Source organism: Lampetra fluviatilis, chromosome 52 (assembly GCF_964198595.1).
Source record: "Lampetra fluviatilis chromosome 52, kcLamFluv1.1, whole genome shotgun sequence".
Lineage (NCBI taxonomy): Eukaryota > Metazoa > Chordata > Hyperoartia > Petromyzontiformes > Petromyzontidae > Lampetra > Lampetra fluviatilis.
The window spans coordinates 4,530,944-4,549,890 of record NC_136326.1 but is presented as its reverse complement, the minus strand read 5'-3'; the positions used below and the strand labels follow the sequence as shown (position 1 = coordinate 4,549,890).

At 49.0% G+C, this 18,947-nt stretch overlaps 1 protein-coding gene across 4 annotated transcripts in view; it reads right to left on the bottom strand.

Moving 5' to 3' along the window:
- Nucleotides 1–1,406: 1,406 nt before the first annotated feature.
- LOC144949105 (exportin-1-like) overlaps nt 1,407–18,947 on the bottom strand; it is a 65,895-nt gene continuing 48,354 nt past the window's right edge. For all 4 annotated transcript variants that reach the window (XM_078878949.1, XM_078878947.1, XM_078878948.1 and 1 more), the window contains 10 exons: nt 18,771–18,934; nt 17,699–17,833; nt 17,077–17,260; nt 16,121–16,227; nt 14,857–15,051; nt 13,701–13,869; nt 13,144–13,278; nt 12,699–12,861; nt 11,333–11,429; nt 1,407–10,954 (listed from right to left, as the gene is read on the bottom strand). In XM_078878949.1, the coding sequence (XP_078735075.1) occupies nt 10,808–10,954; nt 11,333–11,429; nt 12,699–12,861; nt 13,144–13,278; nt 13,701–13,869; nt 14,857–15,051; nt 16,121–16,227; nt 17,077–17,260; nt 17,699–17,833; nt 18,771–18,934 (1,496 nt within the window). In that variant the 3' untranslated portion in view covers nt 1,407–10,807. The remainder of the gene's footprint in view (nt 10,955–11,332; nt 11,430–12,698; nt 12,862–13,143; nt 13,279–13,700; nt 13,870–14,856; nt 15,052–16,120; nt 16,228–17,076; nt 17,261–17,698; nt 17,834–18,770; nt 18,935–18,947) is intronic.

The following is an 18,947-nucleotide window of genomic DNA, read 5'->3' as shown; positions in this document are numbered from 1 at the left end:
GCATCAACACCTTAGGCCACGATGACATCTTGATGTTGATCTTGATCTTTGTGGAGTGGTGGAACAGCAGTCATCGAACCCATCACGTGCATATGTTGAACTTCTTTCGCACCGTACGTAGCCACCCGTGCTAATCGGAGGTGCGGGGGAAGGACAAACTAAACACAAAAAGCAGTTCTCAAGAAATCGTGGGTACAATCACCAATCCGTATTGACCAGTGTGAAGTACGGTTCAACAACCCTCAGGACCAATACAGCATGGAGAAACCTTTTTTTATATAGTTGTATGCCACTCGATATGTTTTATTCTATCCCTGCTGTAAATGTGGAAACCCTTGAAAGGATTACACAGATGTGTACCAGTATCGTCAAGGCTCTTGTGCGATTGTAAGAAGTTTGCTTTGTGCTGTGGGGCCAATGTGCTAGGAATAGCCTGGCTCCTGTAAAGCGAACACGGATACAAAACGCAACTCACCAATCGTCAATAACACTGCCTCTAAGAGTGAATACACGTATAGGTTACGATTTAGGCAATGGTCCTTCTCGACAGCAGACACCTTTGAAGCGAGATGTGGACCTAGGCGCATGAAAGGCCATTGGTTCTGCAAATGGGCAATTGTCTGAAATGTCATACCTATTATTACACATTCCTGCGGAGGGAGCTGGTAGGAACGTTGGGTTGCTCGGTCAATGGCCAGGGTCAACGGCGGCGTGGTGTATTCCGCAAAAATGCCCGACTGTGAGGGCGGGCACAAGCCGGCGTGAGTAGGTTAAACGTTCAGTTTGATAAGGGCACCACGGGGTGACCAGCCCCTCCCAACCCAGCCACCCCTCCCACCCAGCCCCTCCCCTCTCCACCCAGCCCCACCCCTCCCATTTTTGGATGCACGACGGACGGACACAATAATCCCCTGTGGGCTGGTGGAACCAGCAGGTTCTAACCAGTATATGTTCTACTGTTTAGGGTGGCATTGATAAAAGTGTCGAGCTTTGGCAACACGTGCTTGTGCACCACTGTCACCGCAGTACAGAATAACTTTTTTCTTTTTAATCCGCAAGTTTAAAAGGTGACTGCCGCTGTTAGTACATCTAAACATGACCTACACTCAATAAATACGCGTATACTGCGTGTGCGTGTCCTGACACAGCTACATTTAATCTGATATCTCCAAGGAGAAAATCGTCTCACGGTGGGTTACCGCCTGATTAGATGGAGATGGACTTCCACCGAAATTCTTGGATGATGTTCCACCAGATCCACTTGCAATAAAAGTATGGATGACAGTAATCACCATCATTGTCTCCCACGGTTACGGGATGCAACACTTTTAGTAATAAATACATCCTTATACATACATGTTTGTACATCGAGATTTTTTTCTCTCAAAACATTTTCAAACACAAAATCTGTGTCCAAATAAAACTTTATTTGAGCGGAGAACTTAAAAATTGACAGATTTGCAAGAGCTTTCAGAAATGATTACCATAAGAATAGTTTTTTTTATTAAAACTGTTTTCAACGATCCCGACTGAGCCTTTAGAGCAAAAAAAAAAAAGTCAACATTTGAGAGGGGAAAAAAATAAATAAAAGCAATGGTTTCATTAACATTTGGGGGACCGTGTACAATTTACAAATGCACTCGCTATTCTCGGGAGCAATTACAAAAAAAGACCCTTTCCAAATGCCTTAACAAAAGCCAAGTATCAAAATTAAAAATACCAACAAAGTAATCACGCGCAAAAAATAACGTTTTTTTTTTACGTTTAACATTTTTCGCAAAAAAATGTGAGCTTAGCGAGTCTCCCGTGCTACAATTACACTTACATTTTAATAACCGGGGGGAAAAATATATATGTATATATTATACTACAAGTGTCTTAAAGTTGTTGCCATACTTACAAAGCTAACAGCTCACAAACTGGAGCTGAAGAGTCCTCATTGAGGAAACGTGAAGTCAAAATAACTTTATAACAAGAACAGCAACGATACAGAAACGGTAAATTCAAAAGTAAAAACCACCGACGGTGTAAGCAGCTGCCGCGGCAGGCCGCACATTCAACAACCGGTCAATAATCTCACCGTCGCAGCCCACCAGGTTCACTTCCCTGCCCTTGCCTCTTTACCGTGGGCTGTTTTGTAGGCAATGCTACAACAATTTGAAAAAAGGGGGTCATCCCCTAGCCCAGTGAACCCGACACCAATGTCTTTCCTCCGCCCCCCCCCCACTTCAGGCGCAAGCAACCAAGACAGACGTCCGCACGTAAAAAGGGATTCGGGGTGGTTGCATGCAACCGAGGTTCGTGCAACAGTTCTCAGGGAGGTGTAGACGTCTCCGATGCCGGTTGCGCAGCCGGGTTTGCTTGACAACGGAGACACATTCCACTTTCAAGCATCCACCTTGCTCAGCTATTTGTAGCAACGTAATCGTTTTTTGACAAGTGAACATTTGTGAAGTTACTCTTTTAATTATTTATTGGTCGTGACGATTCTGCGCGTGCGTGGGGGAGGCGGGGGGCAGGGGAGCTGATCAGAAAAGAGGGGGGCGGGGGGGGGCGGTATTTTCTAAAGGGGGTGGCTGGTGCGCAAAACTCATTGCCCAGACGTGGACAAAGCAGTTACAGGAGACTTAACTCGCACAATTTTGAGAGGGATTTAGCCGTAAAACTCAAGGCTCGGTCTCCGGTGTGAGCTGAGCGTGCCTTTTGGGAAAGGGGTGGGTGACCCCCGCATACTTGAGCCAATTTAGATAGGATCTTTATAGTTAAAGCACTACTATAGCTGTAGTGAAACACAGTGCATCCCCCCCCCCATCACCTTCGTGAATATGCCAATAGAATCCGATAGACACGAGCTCGCTCGATCGGATGAGGGTGAGGAATGAGTCACGTGTAAACCAACCCCACAATTGCACAGTAAGGAAATATGCGTGCTCAAGGTAATTTCTGGAAAAGCGATTCCAAAATACTGTTGAGCGCTCGGGGGTCTTCATTTGTTGAAGAATTGTTTAATGCCAACGATGAATGAGCCGCCAAGTGCACTGACCTTGTTGGGTGCATGCAAGGGGATGGGATGTGGTATCATCATCCCCAACGGCTCAACGTTCAAATGTTAAGCAGTAAATTCGGTCGAAAAAGACTGATGGTTCAACATAACCGCCCGGCAATTTGTGCAATATTTTCAGAAACGCATCGCTCTCTGGATGCTCAATACCCTGTGAGTCTCAATAATAAGCCACTTATGTGTTCTGTGTCAGAATTCAAATGTTTGTTTGTCTAAATTGGCCAAAACTCAAATTGCACGTTAAAGAAAATAACTGTTCATGAAACCAAATGGGATGAATAGATAATGAACGCAAATTGGTATTTCGCTTTTTAAAGGAATTTGCTAGAGCTGTTTGTCAAAAGCATTGGATGAGGCTTCAATATTGAACGAGATGATAACAGCTTGGAAAATGGACTGCCGCATGAAGTGTACAGGGATATCATTTTGGGTGGAATCGCTTTGACAATATTTTTTTAAATCTAAAACCGTGTAATTCTTTAAACAAAAATTGGTTGTTTAAATTCAGATGGAAGTCATCCCCAATTAAGAAACGTTTGCAATGATTACCTTCAACAATTTAAAATCCTTAGACCATCTAGAAGGTGGAACATTATGCCCTAGAAGCAAATTCCCTCGATGTGTACTGCCATTTTCCAATGCTCTCTCTTCCTGTCCCCGAATGTGAATTTAAGCCTCAAGTGATGTTTTTGTGATCGAGGCTCGATTTGTGGAAAGGATTACGGGCCCCCTCGTGATCACCGAGTCTTGTGATCGCAAGACTCGGCGAGAACAACTGTTTAAGGGCGCTTTATACATTTTAATTATTATTATTATTGCTTCAACTCTGCTGAGCGGTGAGGGCCACTTCCGGCCTGGCCGCTGGTTTCTGTGCTGATCACGAAACTTTGCGTGAAGCGTGCCGCGCTTCCCTACGTGTGCGCAATCCCTCGTCCAAGTCCGCCACGCGCGACTTTCGTTCGGCATGAAAAGGGGAAGGAAACCGCTTTTTTCCTGGGGTGCGCCGACAAAAGCCGAACGGGTTCCGGGGAACTTCAGCGTACAAAGTGTGGGCTGCTATATAATCTCATAATATACCTCCGTAAAGTGTACTTTACGTTGCTAACGTTAGGTTTAAAAACGTCCGGCGGGAGATTGACAAGGAATTCCTATGCGTGTATTTAGAACATCTTTCGCGCCGTACTTAGCCAACAACGCCCATCGAAGGTACAGGATAGCAGTTTGATGGCACTAGTTTGTGCCTGGGGGGGGGGGGAGGGATTGATCCTTAGACGGGTCGTTCCCCTCTCACCGAGGTGTTAAGCTACCTCTTGTTTTGTGGCTGGAGGGACCACAACGGGAACACAACATCCCATACCACGTGGGGGACTCATAGCGGCACACAGGTGTTGGGGCTGTCACAGCGGTTACTACACGGGCTCTTGTGAGCTCATGAATTAGCACAAGGGCTGCATCTCTGGCAGAAGGAATGCCAAGCCATGTGCTATTCGGGCTTGTGATGGATTCTAAACATCATTATTTGAATGACAACAGTGTGGCTTCAAATTAATGATATACTTACTGAAGAATCAACAGCAGACTTGACCTGTTTAGCCAATGACACTTCAGTTTATACCACCTTCGCCAAATCAGTGTTACGGTGAAGATTTCTCCATCGGCTTAATTTTGTGCACAAGTGACCGATGTATTGTTCAAAAGTAGGTTACTGTCCCTGCTACCAGTTATGAGCAGCTGTGCGACCAGAAGCATACAGCCGGGACTATTTGCAAGTGATGTGCTCAGCGTATTCGCAGCGACGTATTTCATCACGCGACACGTTTGTCGACTACGATTGGTCGTTAAAATCCCGAATGCGTAGTTTAATTTCCGTGTTGTGCAACTACTCGCTTAGATGCGGGCAAAAGCAGTTGCAGGCAATGATTTGAGTTGCACGACTGGTCACTCGGGTGTGGGCCCACCTTTGAATCGAATTGAGTTGCGTTTGAACTTGTGTCCGATTGTGAATTGCGCACGTCATATGTTGTCTATTTGAATTATTGTAAGTTACTGCAGTCTGACAGTACAAAAAACCCATCAACTGTGGATCTCACATATCCAAGCTCAGCAAGCTACGGTTTCTGACATCGATGAATGCCAGTGCTCAGCAATTCAGAATTGGCTTTGTGTTCGCTTAAAAAGGTCGGGCAGCGGAGATCTGTGCGGGGAAAATTGGCACGGGGCACCCGGCAAGAGAGATGTGGAACAAACACCATAACCCACCGCAACACAACCACACACACACCGGCCACAAACTCAAAACGATGGCAGCCTGTTTCGTGTAAACGAATTCTCCAGCAATATACAGCCGTAAATAGGTGAAAGGAAACAAACTACTATACACGAATTTAATATTCAATTTAAATAGAATGTGTAGCTTAATCACTCATAAATCGACCACTGTACAGGGTGAGAAGGTTACCGTTGCATTGCACACAGCAAAGGAAATCTTGGGGTCAAATTCTTGGGACTGATGCAGAAGGGGGTTAGAGGGAACGCTAGGGACATACACCACTGTGGTTGTTTCTCTGTTCAAGGTTATTATATTAGTTTTAAATTACCATAATGGTTCCTGCCCGCATAAGAGATATTGGGGTCATCTGGGACACAGAACCAATGGCGGAGCCAGGATTTTCAGGTAAGGGGGGGCAACCCCTCCAGCAATAAAAAATTATAGGAGTTGTGAGGAAGTACTTTTCCCGTGCTTTTTATTCGATGCGTGTGTGGCGATGGCGCAGCCATCGATCGAGGGTCGAATTCGAACCGTGTGTGATCGGCATCGCGCTCGCTGAAGGTGTTTGCCTTCAGGGAAGTCATGGACTGTATACGCAACTGCGCACAATTATGCGAGTCACTTATAACCGCTTTGCCGTTACTTATTGCCAATTATGGACGCAGACTATTGTCCTATCGTCTCAAATTCCCTGGCACGTAATAATATGCTACACAGTGGCAGTGGGGGTCGCAAAATGCCGATTTATTACTAAAAAACCTCAATGATCCGATCAAAATTAGGATTTCGATCGGATCATTGGGGGGGCATGTGCCACCCACCCCCACTGGCTCCGCCAGTGCACAGAACGAATAAAGGTGTTTTGTTGTAATGTCTACTTCGTCGGCCCTACGCCAGTCGACGTTTTGGATATATTACGATGCTTGTGCCTTCAAAAAGAACGACCAAAAAATATATATTTTGATCGATTTGTGGTCAAAGTCATTTGTGGACAGTCATCTGTCGTCAAAGTCATCTGCAAAACTCCACAGCAACAAAAGTCGCTCGAAAAGTCGCGTAAAGTTTCCCAACGGTACACCTGAGTTGTTTATAACTTGCAGAAAGAGGGCACGTTTTATTTAATGCAAGACCGCTCGCTCATTCTTCGAGAAATATCAAATCGCTGCCGAGTCCTCACGGGCATCCAAGCAAACAAAACTTAAATTTCTCCAAATCACTCCAGACAAATCCTATATGACAAAGTACACTTTCATTCAGGGTTCTTGTAGCACCATGCGTATAGGAAATACATTTTAAAACCGTACAAACCCAGTGTTGGCTGACAAGAGGCTGTGCCCATTTAGCTCACACGAGGAGTGGTGTCTGGGTTACAATTGAAGTGTGGGTCTCTGTTCAAAGCTGGTGTGGTGCCCATTTAAACAACTGGCAAAGTGGGATTTCTATGGGAGTCGGGCTTGGCAGGTGCTTGTGTTCAAACCTGGCTCTACAAAACGGCTGCTTCTAAATCACGTGGTCAATGCGGCGGTGACCACTATGCACACACAGCACTAACCCCCTAAGATCCTCATCAACAACACAGCTCACTTTCACTCAAAACAACCACCACCAACACCAGAATCAACGTGCTAATATCCAACCCGAAAACTAGAGAAATTAATAACTTTGGTAACGTCAGAGTACAAGTGTTTTGTTTCTGCACCACGGTTGTCAAAATACTATCAATTGAATCTGTCAGAAGTATATACAGTACGTGGTGGGGGGGGAATCCCATCAATATAATATCCCGATTGTACGTTTGGCGCCAAGGCACGAAGCGAAGGAATGTCCTTACGGCAAAACTCGCTGTAGAAGACGGCACACGGCCCCCCCTCTTGCGAAAATTTGGTCGAAAGGATGCCCGGAGAGAACGGGGTACTGATCACAACCACTTCCGGCGTCTCTACCACAAAGCGATCTCACCGCGGCCACTTAAAACTGCAGGCCACTCGTGTTTCCGGAGCGTGCAAGTCGTTTGCCATTCTTCTGCTCCCATTACAATACGTGTCGCTGCGACGTTTCTTTTTGCTTATTAAATCGCTCGTTTTTTGTTGTTGTTGTTGTAACCCAATCGTTTTTGTCGTGCGGTCATTAGCGACTGGGCCGCCAAAACGGGGTTGAATTACTGGTGCCCGGATTTGAATCCAGGAATCTCAGCGCTGCTGGCTCAGGCCCCCTGACGTTGCCATTATGAACGCACCGAGCCGTATATCCAGGTACCCCCGCGATTGGTCAACACTTATTTTGTTTTGTCAGAAAGCAGGACGGGCGAGTTTGACGGGTGATCCCCGACTTGGGAGAAAGAAAGATCGCAAGGATTTTGCCGAGTACACCAAATTCACACAACACGAGCCGACTACAAAACCTGGGCTCTGTCGGTCACGTACGGGGGGGGGGGGGGGTGGGTTAAGGCAGTAGCAGTATGGAGATTCACACGTGACACCAAGCGCCACGTTTCATCACAAGTCATGACCTTCTGGGAATGGGTTGGCCTTGCCCCCTCCCAGGTCACCGATAATTAGAGATGACGAACACCTGACACGCAGCAGCGGCTTTTGGCTGGCCATTGCGTCCTTTCAGATGCGCTTCTGCAGCCGTCTGGAACGCTCTTCCTTCTGATATTAGGAAGCCACTGGAGCTATGCACTTTTAAATCTACATTGAAAACTCATTTCTTTCTTACTACTTTTTTTTATTTAGTTTGTTGTCCTTCCCCCGCACCTCCGATTAGCACAGATGGCTATGTGCAGTGCGAAAGAAGTTCAACAAACACACACACGCATACATGCTGTGGTCAGCACTGACACTCGAATGCACAATGCCGTTTCCACCACAACATTCGTTCATTCATTCCACTGTTAATAGGTGCTCGCTAATGACAGTCAGTATAAACCAGATATATGTAGGGCAGCTTTAAGTTCCTGACAAAACTGTTAAGGGCATGGCATGGCTGTAATTACGGGATAACCTGTCAGGGCACTACACAGTGTATTAAAAAAACAACCAGGAGATGGATTAGAGAGATTAATGTGGCTATTGCTGTACCCCTAACACACACCCACTGCTCACTGAAACACAGCTGCTGTCCCCTAACACACACCCACAGCTGGCTTACACACTGCTTCTGTGCCCTAACACACACTGCAGGCTGACACACAGCTTCTGTGCCCTAACACACCCACAGCTTACTAACACACACCCACAACTCACTGACACACATCCACTGCTGGCTTACACATAGCTGCCGTGCTCTAACGCACATCCATTGCTGGCTGACACACAGCTGGACAACTCAGCCAGTTTCCAAGGATTGGAGGATTTGATTCCCTATCACAGCTGGCTGGTGAGGTCTGCATGGAATTTACAAAGCCTCAAAGTGGCTCTTGAATGCCCTGTGGTTCTAATCTTGGGCCAAGACCATTTGCTGTTGTTGTCATGATCCACATTCTCCAACATAAAAGTGTACCCGCTTTTTGTTCATTCGCAATCAAAGACCCTGCAGTGGCTGAATAATCCTGATACGGAAGTCACGGTTTGGAACTAGACGGTTTAGACAATTTGTTTGATAATGCCAATGTAATGGAGATGTCAGCTTGGGATGGGGGTGGGAGAAAGTGAGATATTAGATTCTGAATCAAGGCAGATTTTGTTGCGTCTGGAAAACGGGTTGAATCACTCGCAGATCCATGCAAAGCGAACGAAAGTTTTTGCCTAAAATGCCACAATTCAGATGCACCATGCCGTGCGGCGGTCACAACTTGCCCTGTGACCTTTCAACAAACGCATGCACAGAGTAAGACAAACAGGCGATGGTAAATCCTGTAGTTCATTGACAGCAACTCCCTGCAACTTAACAGACCGCCAGGCGAGTGTTAGATCACCAAGTGGATAACAACGCCAAACTCCAACAGCGATGGTGAAAAATGTGCTCCTCCAGCGTCACCTGAATTGACGAGCCTAGGATTTCATCGTGGTGGTGGGCACAATGGGGCAAGATGGTTCCATTTAGAAGGGGGCAATAACCATTGTAGGGTAAAAGTCCTTGCTTCACGCGTGGTGTTCACAAAACGTGTTATTCCTCCGTTCGAGAAAACTTTTCGCGCAACGCAGAATGCGCACCGTTGTAACGCGGTTTCCAGCGGTCAACGATAAACTACTTTCTTGAGTTGCGCGGCTTACCGGTAACAATAAAAGTACGCGGAGTGATACAGTAATGCGGCTGCGTTACCCTCAGTTCTTTGTCCCGCCATCTCGCTGTATGTGCGTAGTACATCGTATCATGCCAAACATTACCCTTACATTATTTATGGGGAAATTGTTTTCGCTTTAACGCAGCACTTTTCAGGAGTGCATCTACTACCGCGTTACATGAGTATTTACTGTACTGTTATTTGCGGGAGTACCAGTTGGTGTTTTAACATTTCAAAAGATCAAGGTGCAACCCTGCAATTGCTTCCTCAATGCCACTGTTGTTCAGAAGGGCCTCCACTAAAGGGAGCTTGAGAATCCATTTATAGAAGTTATGTTTGGTCTACTCTCCCACGCTGGTCAGGCGTCTTGGAAGAGGTTGCAAGTACCCCATCACACGACCTTCCGATGACTAACTGTGGTATACCCAATTATACTGCAAGGTGGGCAGAAGCCGGGAAGGGGGGGAGAGGTGGGGGGGCAGGTAAGATTTACACAACTTGCGCAATTGTTTTTACTGTCACACCTGGAGATCGAACTGGTGACCACTGCGTTTAAAGTCCAGCGAGCCAGCCATTCATTATACCATGGCAGAATTTCTCATCTCACTTAAAAGTTCATATTTTCCATAAAATTGTCAGTGAAGGGCGTATGTGAGTGGGTATCTTGACTCCAAGACTTCAGTAAAATGGTGTGTGGGTACAGTTATACATGTTAGGACAGTTATACATGTTATGACATTGGCAGATTACATTGCAGATGTATCTGTACCAACAGAGCCGTCACTTGGCACCGGCTGTTTGTATGTTAAACGTCTTTCGCGCTGTACGTAGCCGACCGCGCTAATCGGAGGTGCGGGAAACGGACGGTGCCGTTAATCGCGCGCGCACACCGCTAGAGTGAAACCGTCCCTCGGGTCACGTGTTAAAAACAAAAGACAAATCGCCCAACGTTTAAATAAAACAGGAGGCCGCTCTCGCGCACATTTATATAAAAGGGGAGTCCGGGGGGGGGCGAAGAAAACAGAAAACTCACTCGACACCTTCGCGCTCTCGTCGGAGAGAAAAAAAAAACTACGTCGAGCACAATAAACTAATCGCGTTAAACGCACGGCCTCGCGACGCCATCCTCTCGTCCCGTCGCGGTCACCTGGAAGCGTAGATTTTGTGTCCAGTGTGAATTTACTGGGGCCGGGTTCGCCATGCGGTCTGGGTAAATGGACGGACACGGGGACGGGAGGGGTGATCGGGCACGTCAGTCGCACATGTCGTCCCCGATCTCGTGCGGGTTCAGGATGCCCGGCACCGACATCTGCACCTTCCTCTTCTCCTCGTTCGCTTGCCGCAGCGATGACTCGCGTTCCTCCAGGTACAGGTCGCTCGTGTCCTCCCCTGCAAACTCCTGGGAGGGGGAGGGCGATGGCGGCGGTGGGAAGACACGGTGTGTCATTCACGATTCAGATTCGTCATTGTCGACCGTGAGCAAGTGTGCACCTCCGATTAGCATAGTCGGTTACATACGGTGCAAAATAAATTTTAAGTGCCTCAAAGCTCTCTCTGCATGGTTCCCGTGCTCAGATGGAATTGAGAATGGTTATGAATAGGACAATTCCTGTTGTAGCCAATACCATAATAAGGGACCAAAATTCCCGCAAGCTGATACCGACGACGTATACAAATTAACGCCGCAGTTATTTACTTGGGCGCTTTCACCGCGACCGCGTGAGCAGCATCAATTGTGTTTTCTCCAGTGTAATTTTTTTGCCCGACGCTGTGCTACCTTGATCTGCACCAGGAAGTCGCGCAGGTGCTCTTTGAAGGCCGGGATGTCGTGATTCAGGCTGAACAGCCCCGTCACAAACAGCTTCACCTGTGCACTGCACAAACACACAGACAACAAAGACAAAGGTACCCTTGAATACAGCAAATGCTGCAAGCGATACAATATTAAGGATAGTAGAGTACACGAGGGGATGGTTTGGCTAATACCAGCAGACTGACATGTCCACCAAGTGGCTCCGTGTAGACAGAGTGACTTGTAGATGAGTGGCACGTAGACCGAGTGGCATGTACACCGACCCAGTAAACATGCGATTTTGGGCCAACATTGGCCCAACAATGACCCAACGTCCCGCGTTCGCTGCGGCGTGGCAATGTATAATTTGGACGCTGAGCACAATTCTAAGCATGTCCAGATGCAAAATTTCAGGCCAGATGCCATATTATAAGATTAACTCCCAACATTTGGCTTTTAAATATATTAAAAGACAGTGCGCCGACTAGCGGCCAGAAGTGGTAATTACGGGTGTGACAACAGTATGGGCAGAAAGACAGATACACGGGAGCGACCACACGGGGGAATATCTTGGCCAAGGGTCAGATGGGATCCATCTGGGAGTTCCCAGAACCAGCTTGAGAGTTCGAGAAAGGGGGCGTGGCCAGGGCGGAGCCACAGCCACGCTGGGAGGATATGAGGGAGCGAGGAACGGGTTCTGGGCTGTTGTGGGGGTCGGAGTCCTGGTCGTTGTCGTCTTTGGAATGGCTTCGTCGTCGTCGCTAGACTCTCAGCGTTATATTCCGTGCCAACGAGTCGTAGTCGTGTGAGGAAATAAAGGAGAAGCCTCTACAGTTTATGTCTCAAGAGTCGTTACATTACACTTATATGGGCAGTCCTCGACTTATGAACACAATTCGTTCCTGAGACCCGTCACTTTAACACACACACAGACACTCGTGCATGCGCGCACGCACAATCACTCCCAGCGCGAGGCGAGGTTGACTCATTACATCAGGTGGAAGATCACCCCGCTGAACAAAATAGTTTGCAAGTGCGAGTTTGCATTTTTAGTCAAGTTATATAAAAAAAAAATGGAAGCAGGTTAAGTGCGGGTGTTCGTAAGTTGGGTTTATTTTATTTATATAATGTTTATTATTTATTATTTACCTACGTTACTTTACCGAAAAATCCTAAGAGTATGAATCCTTGCAGTCACGAAAGCTTCAAATCTAGAACGTAAGTTGGGTGTTCGTAAGTTGGGTTTTCGTAAATCGAGGGCCGCATGCATATATCTTTCAAAGTGCATCTTATAGTCGAGGACACAATATTGCACGCGTGCGTGTGGTGAGGAGGAGAGAGGCTGCCTTACTCTTGCAGGTGTGGGAAGGCCGACTTGAGCAGGTTGGCGATGTACTCCTGCACGAAGGGCACGTTATTGGAGGCGGGCATCGCGGGGTTGAGTGGCACCGTGACGCGGCCTTCCTCCGCCAGGTTGAACATGTACGCCAGGATCGTGGCGTGCATCGTCAGGCCTGCGCCGCGGGGACAACCGTGGCACAGGTGACAACCACGGTGGGTGGTTGGGTGGGTGGGACAATGGTTGAGATTGTTGTAAGGGTTGGTGGGATGGTTTGAGTCGGTATGGTGGGTGCAGGAGGTGAGTATGGTGGTGAGATACCGATGGGCGAGAAGGCTTTGGGTGTGGGTATAGTGGGTGGGTGGTCATGGTTGTTCAGAGGGTGGCTGGGTATAGTGGGTATGGTCCATAGGCGGCGGGTGGTTGGGTTTGGGTGGGTGGACGGGCGGAAGGGTACCTGCGGTGTGCGAGGTGTCTGTGACCACCGAGAAGATGTGCTGCAGGATGTCACAGAAGTACGTCTGGTAGAAGCTCTGTGCGGCCGCCCCTTCCTGACTCACATTCTGCAGCAGTGCCAACAGGATGGAAAGACCTGCAAGTGCAGACATAGCCACAGGTACCCTACTCAGCATAGACATCGGTGGGTGGTATCGGCACGCAGGAATTGGGGGAGGTGGGGCAGACAACTGGGTGGGGGGCAAGGCAAGTCAGACTGGCAGTCAAACAGACGTACAGGCAGTGATAAATCCACACAGGTAGCCGCACAGTTTGGATATTAGAGAAACACAGGCCGAGATGCAGTCGCACAGACATTCACACAGTCACATAAAGTCACGCAGAAAGTCATATCGGCAGTCAGAGACACAAAGCAACACAGGCAGTCGCACAGACACACGACAGGGTCATCCAAGTACAACTGCAAGAATGCGACAAGTCGCGCGGAAACACGGGCAGTCACTCGTACGGACACACAAAAAGTCACGCAGGCAAGCAGGCGGGCGGGCGGTGGCTTACCTGTGTCGGCGACGTTGCGCATCGTGTGCTTGAAGGCCCAGATGGTGGCGTCGAGGAGCAGCTTGAACTGCGCGGGAGGGATGGCCAGGAATGCCGGGAAGCAGTGCGTGTTGACGGCCTGCAGCAGCAGGAAGAAGTTGGTGCGGTGCTCGGGGTGTTCCTCAAAGTCCTGTGAACACACAACAACAACAACAACCATTCACCACCAATTAGCGGTGACGTCACAATGGCGCTTGTGCCAGGCTATATGCACTTTGAGGCCACGTGAAGTGTCGAACGCCCGCTGGCAGGTCACGGGACATACTCAGGTGCAATTGGTTGACTGACTGAGATGACTGGCAGGTGCACCACCTGTGCCCCTATTGTACCAATGCACACAAAGAAAAAGATCCCCTGTATAGCCTTAATAGACTGTTGGGGCAAGTGTGTGGAAAGACAAAACTTCCCCGTATAGCCTATGTGAGTTGTTGGGGCAAGTGCTGGTAGCGAGCACCCATGCAGACTGGGCGCGGTACGCGAGTAGTGTGGCCCGGAACACACTTTGCGAAATTTGTCTCCCCAGTGCTGGTGTTTACACACCGTGCCAGGCCCGAGTCGAGCAAGTTCGAATATTAGCCACTGATATGAGCCGTGGCCGGTAAGTAAGCACAGTGCACTAAACCACTACACTAGCGCTCCGCAGATTAAAATACAGGCACACCGAGGGAGGAGTAAAAAGGCAGACAGGCAGACACAGAGAACAAAGTGTGGACAGGCAGAAAGACGGAGGGAAAAGTGGACAGACAGAAAGTCACATAAAGAGAATATGATTACATTAAAAGAAAGAGGAAACAGACACAGAATAAGACAAAGGCGAAGAGGAATAGACAGACAGGAAGCGCGAACAGAACAAAGTAAAATTAACAGCGGGAGCAAACACACAAAGAGGTTGAGGGACAAAAAGGCGGACGGACATGTAGACACAGAAAGAGAACAACACAGTAATAGATACGGACAGAACAGATGGACAGAATGAGTACGAGAGACAGCATGGGCGGGACAAAAAAAAGTAGAGAGATGGATACACGCACATAACAAACAGACGGATCGAGAGACATAGATAGGGAGGGACAGACAGGAGGACAACAGGGGGAAGGCCGCGAGCCGTCGTGACCACCTTGTTGATCATTTCGAGCGTGCACTCGAAGACGGCGTCGAAGATGTGTGGGATCTCGGCGGTGATGTGGCTCTCCAGGCGGTTCACCACCGTCGCCATGGTGGCCAGCACCTCCGGCTCGCGCGCCGCCGCCACGTTGCGCTGGTAGTCCAGCAGCACGGCGTCGAGCAGGGGCGGCACAAAGTTCTCGGCCACCTGCAAGGGATAAAACATAGACAAAGGTCCCCCCGGATAGCGTTAAGAGACTGTTGGGGCAAGTGCTGTCAGCGAGCAGCACCTGTAAAGGCCGGCACGGCACACGAGGGTGCGGGTGGCCAGCACCACGCCCTTTGTCTCCCCCAGTGGCGATGCTTACACAACCACGACAGGTACTAATTGAAGCTGAGTCGACCTAGGGGAATCCCAGGAGATAATTGTCACTGGTGTTGGCCGTGAGCGGGAATCGTCACTGGTGTTGACCATGAGCGGGAATCGTGAACTCGGGTTGCCGGGTTTGTAGCGCAGAGCGCTAACAGCTACGCTACTGCTCCCCATACCTGGACGGGATGCACGCGGGGAGACAGCCGTGCCGCTAGGGTTGCGCGCATGTCCGCAGGCAGGCTGTGTCGCTAAGGTCGCGATGACGCAACTAGGGCAGTGGGGGGTTCCCAACTTGTGGCCCACGGACCACCGGGGTGGTCTAGTGGTCTGCAAAGGCTGAACACCGTTGCAGATCTTACGAGTTAAGAGAAGGTTTAAAAATATATATCCGCTATTGTATATACATATGTTGAACTTCTTTCGCACCGTGCGTAGTCAACCGTGCTAATTGGAGGTGCGGGGGAAGTACAACAAACTAAACACAAAAAGCAGTTGTAAAGAAATTAGTTTTCAATCTAGATAGAAAAATGCATTGCTCCAGTGGCTTCCTAATTTGTGCATGGTGGTTCATTGAAACCAAAAAGTTTAAAGTTGACCATGTGGCCTTTGAGTCCAGAACAGTTAGGGACCGTTGCACGAGGGCAATTGTAGGGCAATTGTTGCCAGAAATTATTACCGTCCACTAATTTACTGTGTAAGTACGTTGAACTTCTTTCGCATCGTACATAGACGACGGTGCTAATCGGAGGTAGTGTGAGCAACAATGGCTATTCCGAAAGATCCTGGATGGATTGTGATGATGAACGCCGTGAAATCAACAACTGCTGCCAGACGAACGACACGGACATGAACACAGTGGGGGTAAAGAGGGGAGAGAGGGGTGGGCGATGGACGTGGGTCGCACCATCTTGGGGTCGGTGGAGCGGCTGACCCAGTCGGAAATGAGCTTCAGCGTCTCCTTCTTAACGGTGCGCATGCTGCGAATCAGTGGTTGCTTCGTCACGATCTCTCCTGCCACCGGGAACGGAGAGGAGATGACAGAGACAGGCAGAGTTGAGGAGGCAAGCAAGATGCACATTTCCCCCTCTATCCTGACGCAACTTACACAACGCCTCCCACTTGGAAGCCCTGATCACATGAGGTTACTTAATGAGGTTTGAACAGAGTTGTCCACATGCTTGTCAGCGTGGATTCGTGAAGGCGAGGAGCATATATGTGGGGGGCATATAAATACAGTGCAACAACTTATTCTGCTGCAATGCCCTCTGGTACCTACAAAGCAGGCTCGCAGCAAACCTACAAATCCTGTTTAGCAACATGATCGCCCACACAAGCATTGTCCAGGCTCAAATCTGCTGAGCTTCCGAAATCCAGTGAGGTCAGGCACAGCAGCATTCAGGTTGATTTGGCAAATTCCACAAATATTCTTCGCAATCCTAAACAACATGTCAAAGAAAACACCCCCCCCGGCCCCTCCCCACACCAATGCAGATGAGCTGAGCATCGGTGGAACGCGACAGAGACTCGCCGGGGGCGGGTGGGCGGACGGGAGGGTGCCGTTACGGTGGCTAGGGGAGATGTTAACTCCCTCGCCTGGTATACAGGAGGTCGTTGGTTTGATCCCGACCCGGACGCCTGCTGTATATTTGGAGTTTGCGTGTCTCTCCCTCTCTGTGGTCGTGTGGATTTTTCTCCGGGTCCTCCGGTTTTTCCCTCCCACATTTAGATTCAACGTGCGCTTAGAGTATTTGGCTGCTATAAATGTCCACGTGATGATAAGTCACTTTCTTGAGCTATCATCTGATAGCCAGGCATTACCTGGTAAAATAAAAAAATTGTCGATTAGTTTATAGTCGTTACCGTTGGCCTGCACGGCGGTGGAGATGTTCTCGCTCAGGCACTTGTAGACGTTGAGCATGTCCAGGTAGACGCGGCCCAGCTGCACCACGAAGGGGTGGCCCACGGCGCGACACGCGCGCACGTTCGTCTTGAGGATGTTACCCAGCTGCTTCACGGTCTCCGCGTCCTTCAGGATGTCCACGTTCTGGGAGGGAGGGAAGGAGAGAGGTCAGGCGGTGACACAGCATGGGTGGGACGTCGTAACGTTCGCACCAGGCCCTCTGGTTATAAACTCGGCCTCGTCTTAAAGCAAGGGCACCGAGTCTCTCCGATGTGATTTCAGGTTGTGCCGCGTTTTTTTTGCATCATGTCTGTGCCTGGGAGCTTATTAAGCACACGCAGAGTCGGAAAATACAGCATGATTACTTCATACTGCTATCCCATTTACACCGCAGCAAGGAGCGCCACCCAGAGGTGGACAATAAATGTTTGTACAACTCAAGTGTCGCCATCTCAGATGGTACCAGCAAGTAAAATATTGATCTGCGCCCATGGATTACGTGGTCCACTCCACGCGACCTCGATGTGACACCCCTGTTGGCACGGGTGCCGTGGTGGGATCCGGTGTGGTCGATGATCTCACCTTGGTGGCCTGGTGGATGATGCTGTCCCACACTTGGTTGGGAAGCAGCATATACTTCTCAATGAGCCTCTCCTGCAGCACCTGGTCGGTCTGGGCGCCTATCATGTAGCCCACCGCCTCGTAGAAGGTGTGCACCTACACGCACACACACAAGACAAAGATCCCCCATATAGCCTCAACAGACTTATGGGTGCAAGTGCTGTTAGCGAGCAACTATGAAGGCCGAAACAGCACACGGCAGGGTCGGTGACCAGCACCACTCACGGGCCGCCTTTGTCTACCTGGTGGCGATGTTTACACACCACACCAGGTACTCATTTGAGGCTGAGTCGACCTAGGGAGGCCCAAGACCGGTTCAGATAATTGTCACTGGTGTTGGCTGTGAGCAGGAACTGAACTCGGGGTTGACGGGTTTGAACGCAGTGCGATGACCCGCTACCCTACAAAGGCAAAGTAATTTTCTGCTTAAATTGGCACTAAAGTAGTGCTCATCTAGATTTGAAGCTTTCGTGACTGCAAGGATTCATATTCTTAGGTTTTTTCGGTAAAGTCACGTAGGTAAAACATCAAAATTAATAAAAATAAAATAAAACAAAAATCACGACGTATCGGAGGCAACACAAGTCTCCGTCATCAGGTGGGACCGTCACAGCCGGATTAGCTGCATCAAGTGTATCAACTCACTTGATGCAGCTAATCCGGCTGTGACGGTCCCACCTGATGACGGAGACTTGTGTTGCCTTCGAAACGTCGTGATTTTTGTTTTATTTTTATTAATTTTGATGTTTTACCTACGTGACTTTACCGAAAAAACCTAAGAATAGTGCTCATCTCTTGTTAAGAGCATTCCTATGATGGAGGGTGAGTCTAACCAGAGGGCAACCGCCGCTGATTTCACCACAAAGTGGTACTCTCATTTAAGGGAATTCGCACGTACGATGGGCAGAGTCAACCCCCAGCCAGGATTTGAACTTGCGAGCTTCGTGAAAATGAGCAAAGTGGGGTGACAACTCTAGGAGTGTCACTTTCCCCAAACCCACACCCGGCTCCTTCCCCCGAGCCCCGTCAGCACCTGTTGCGGCTGCAGGTCGCAGATGATGGTGTTGATGCCGTTGAGGATCTCGTCGATGAAGGGCATAACCTCCCCGGCCTGCACCTGCACGAAGTGGCGGCGGCACTTCTGCGCGATTTTGATGAACGTGTCGCACGCCATGTCCTGCACGCCGTCGTGCGTCTCTGCAAAGGGCGA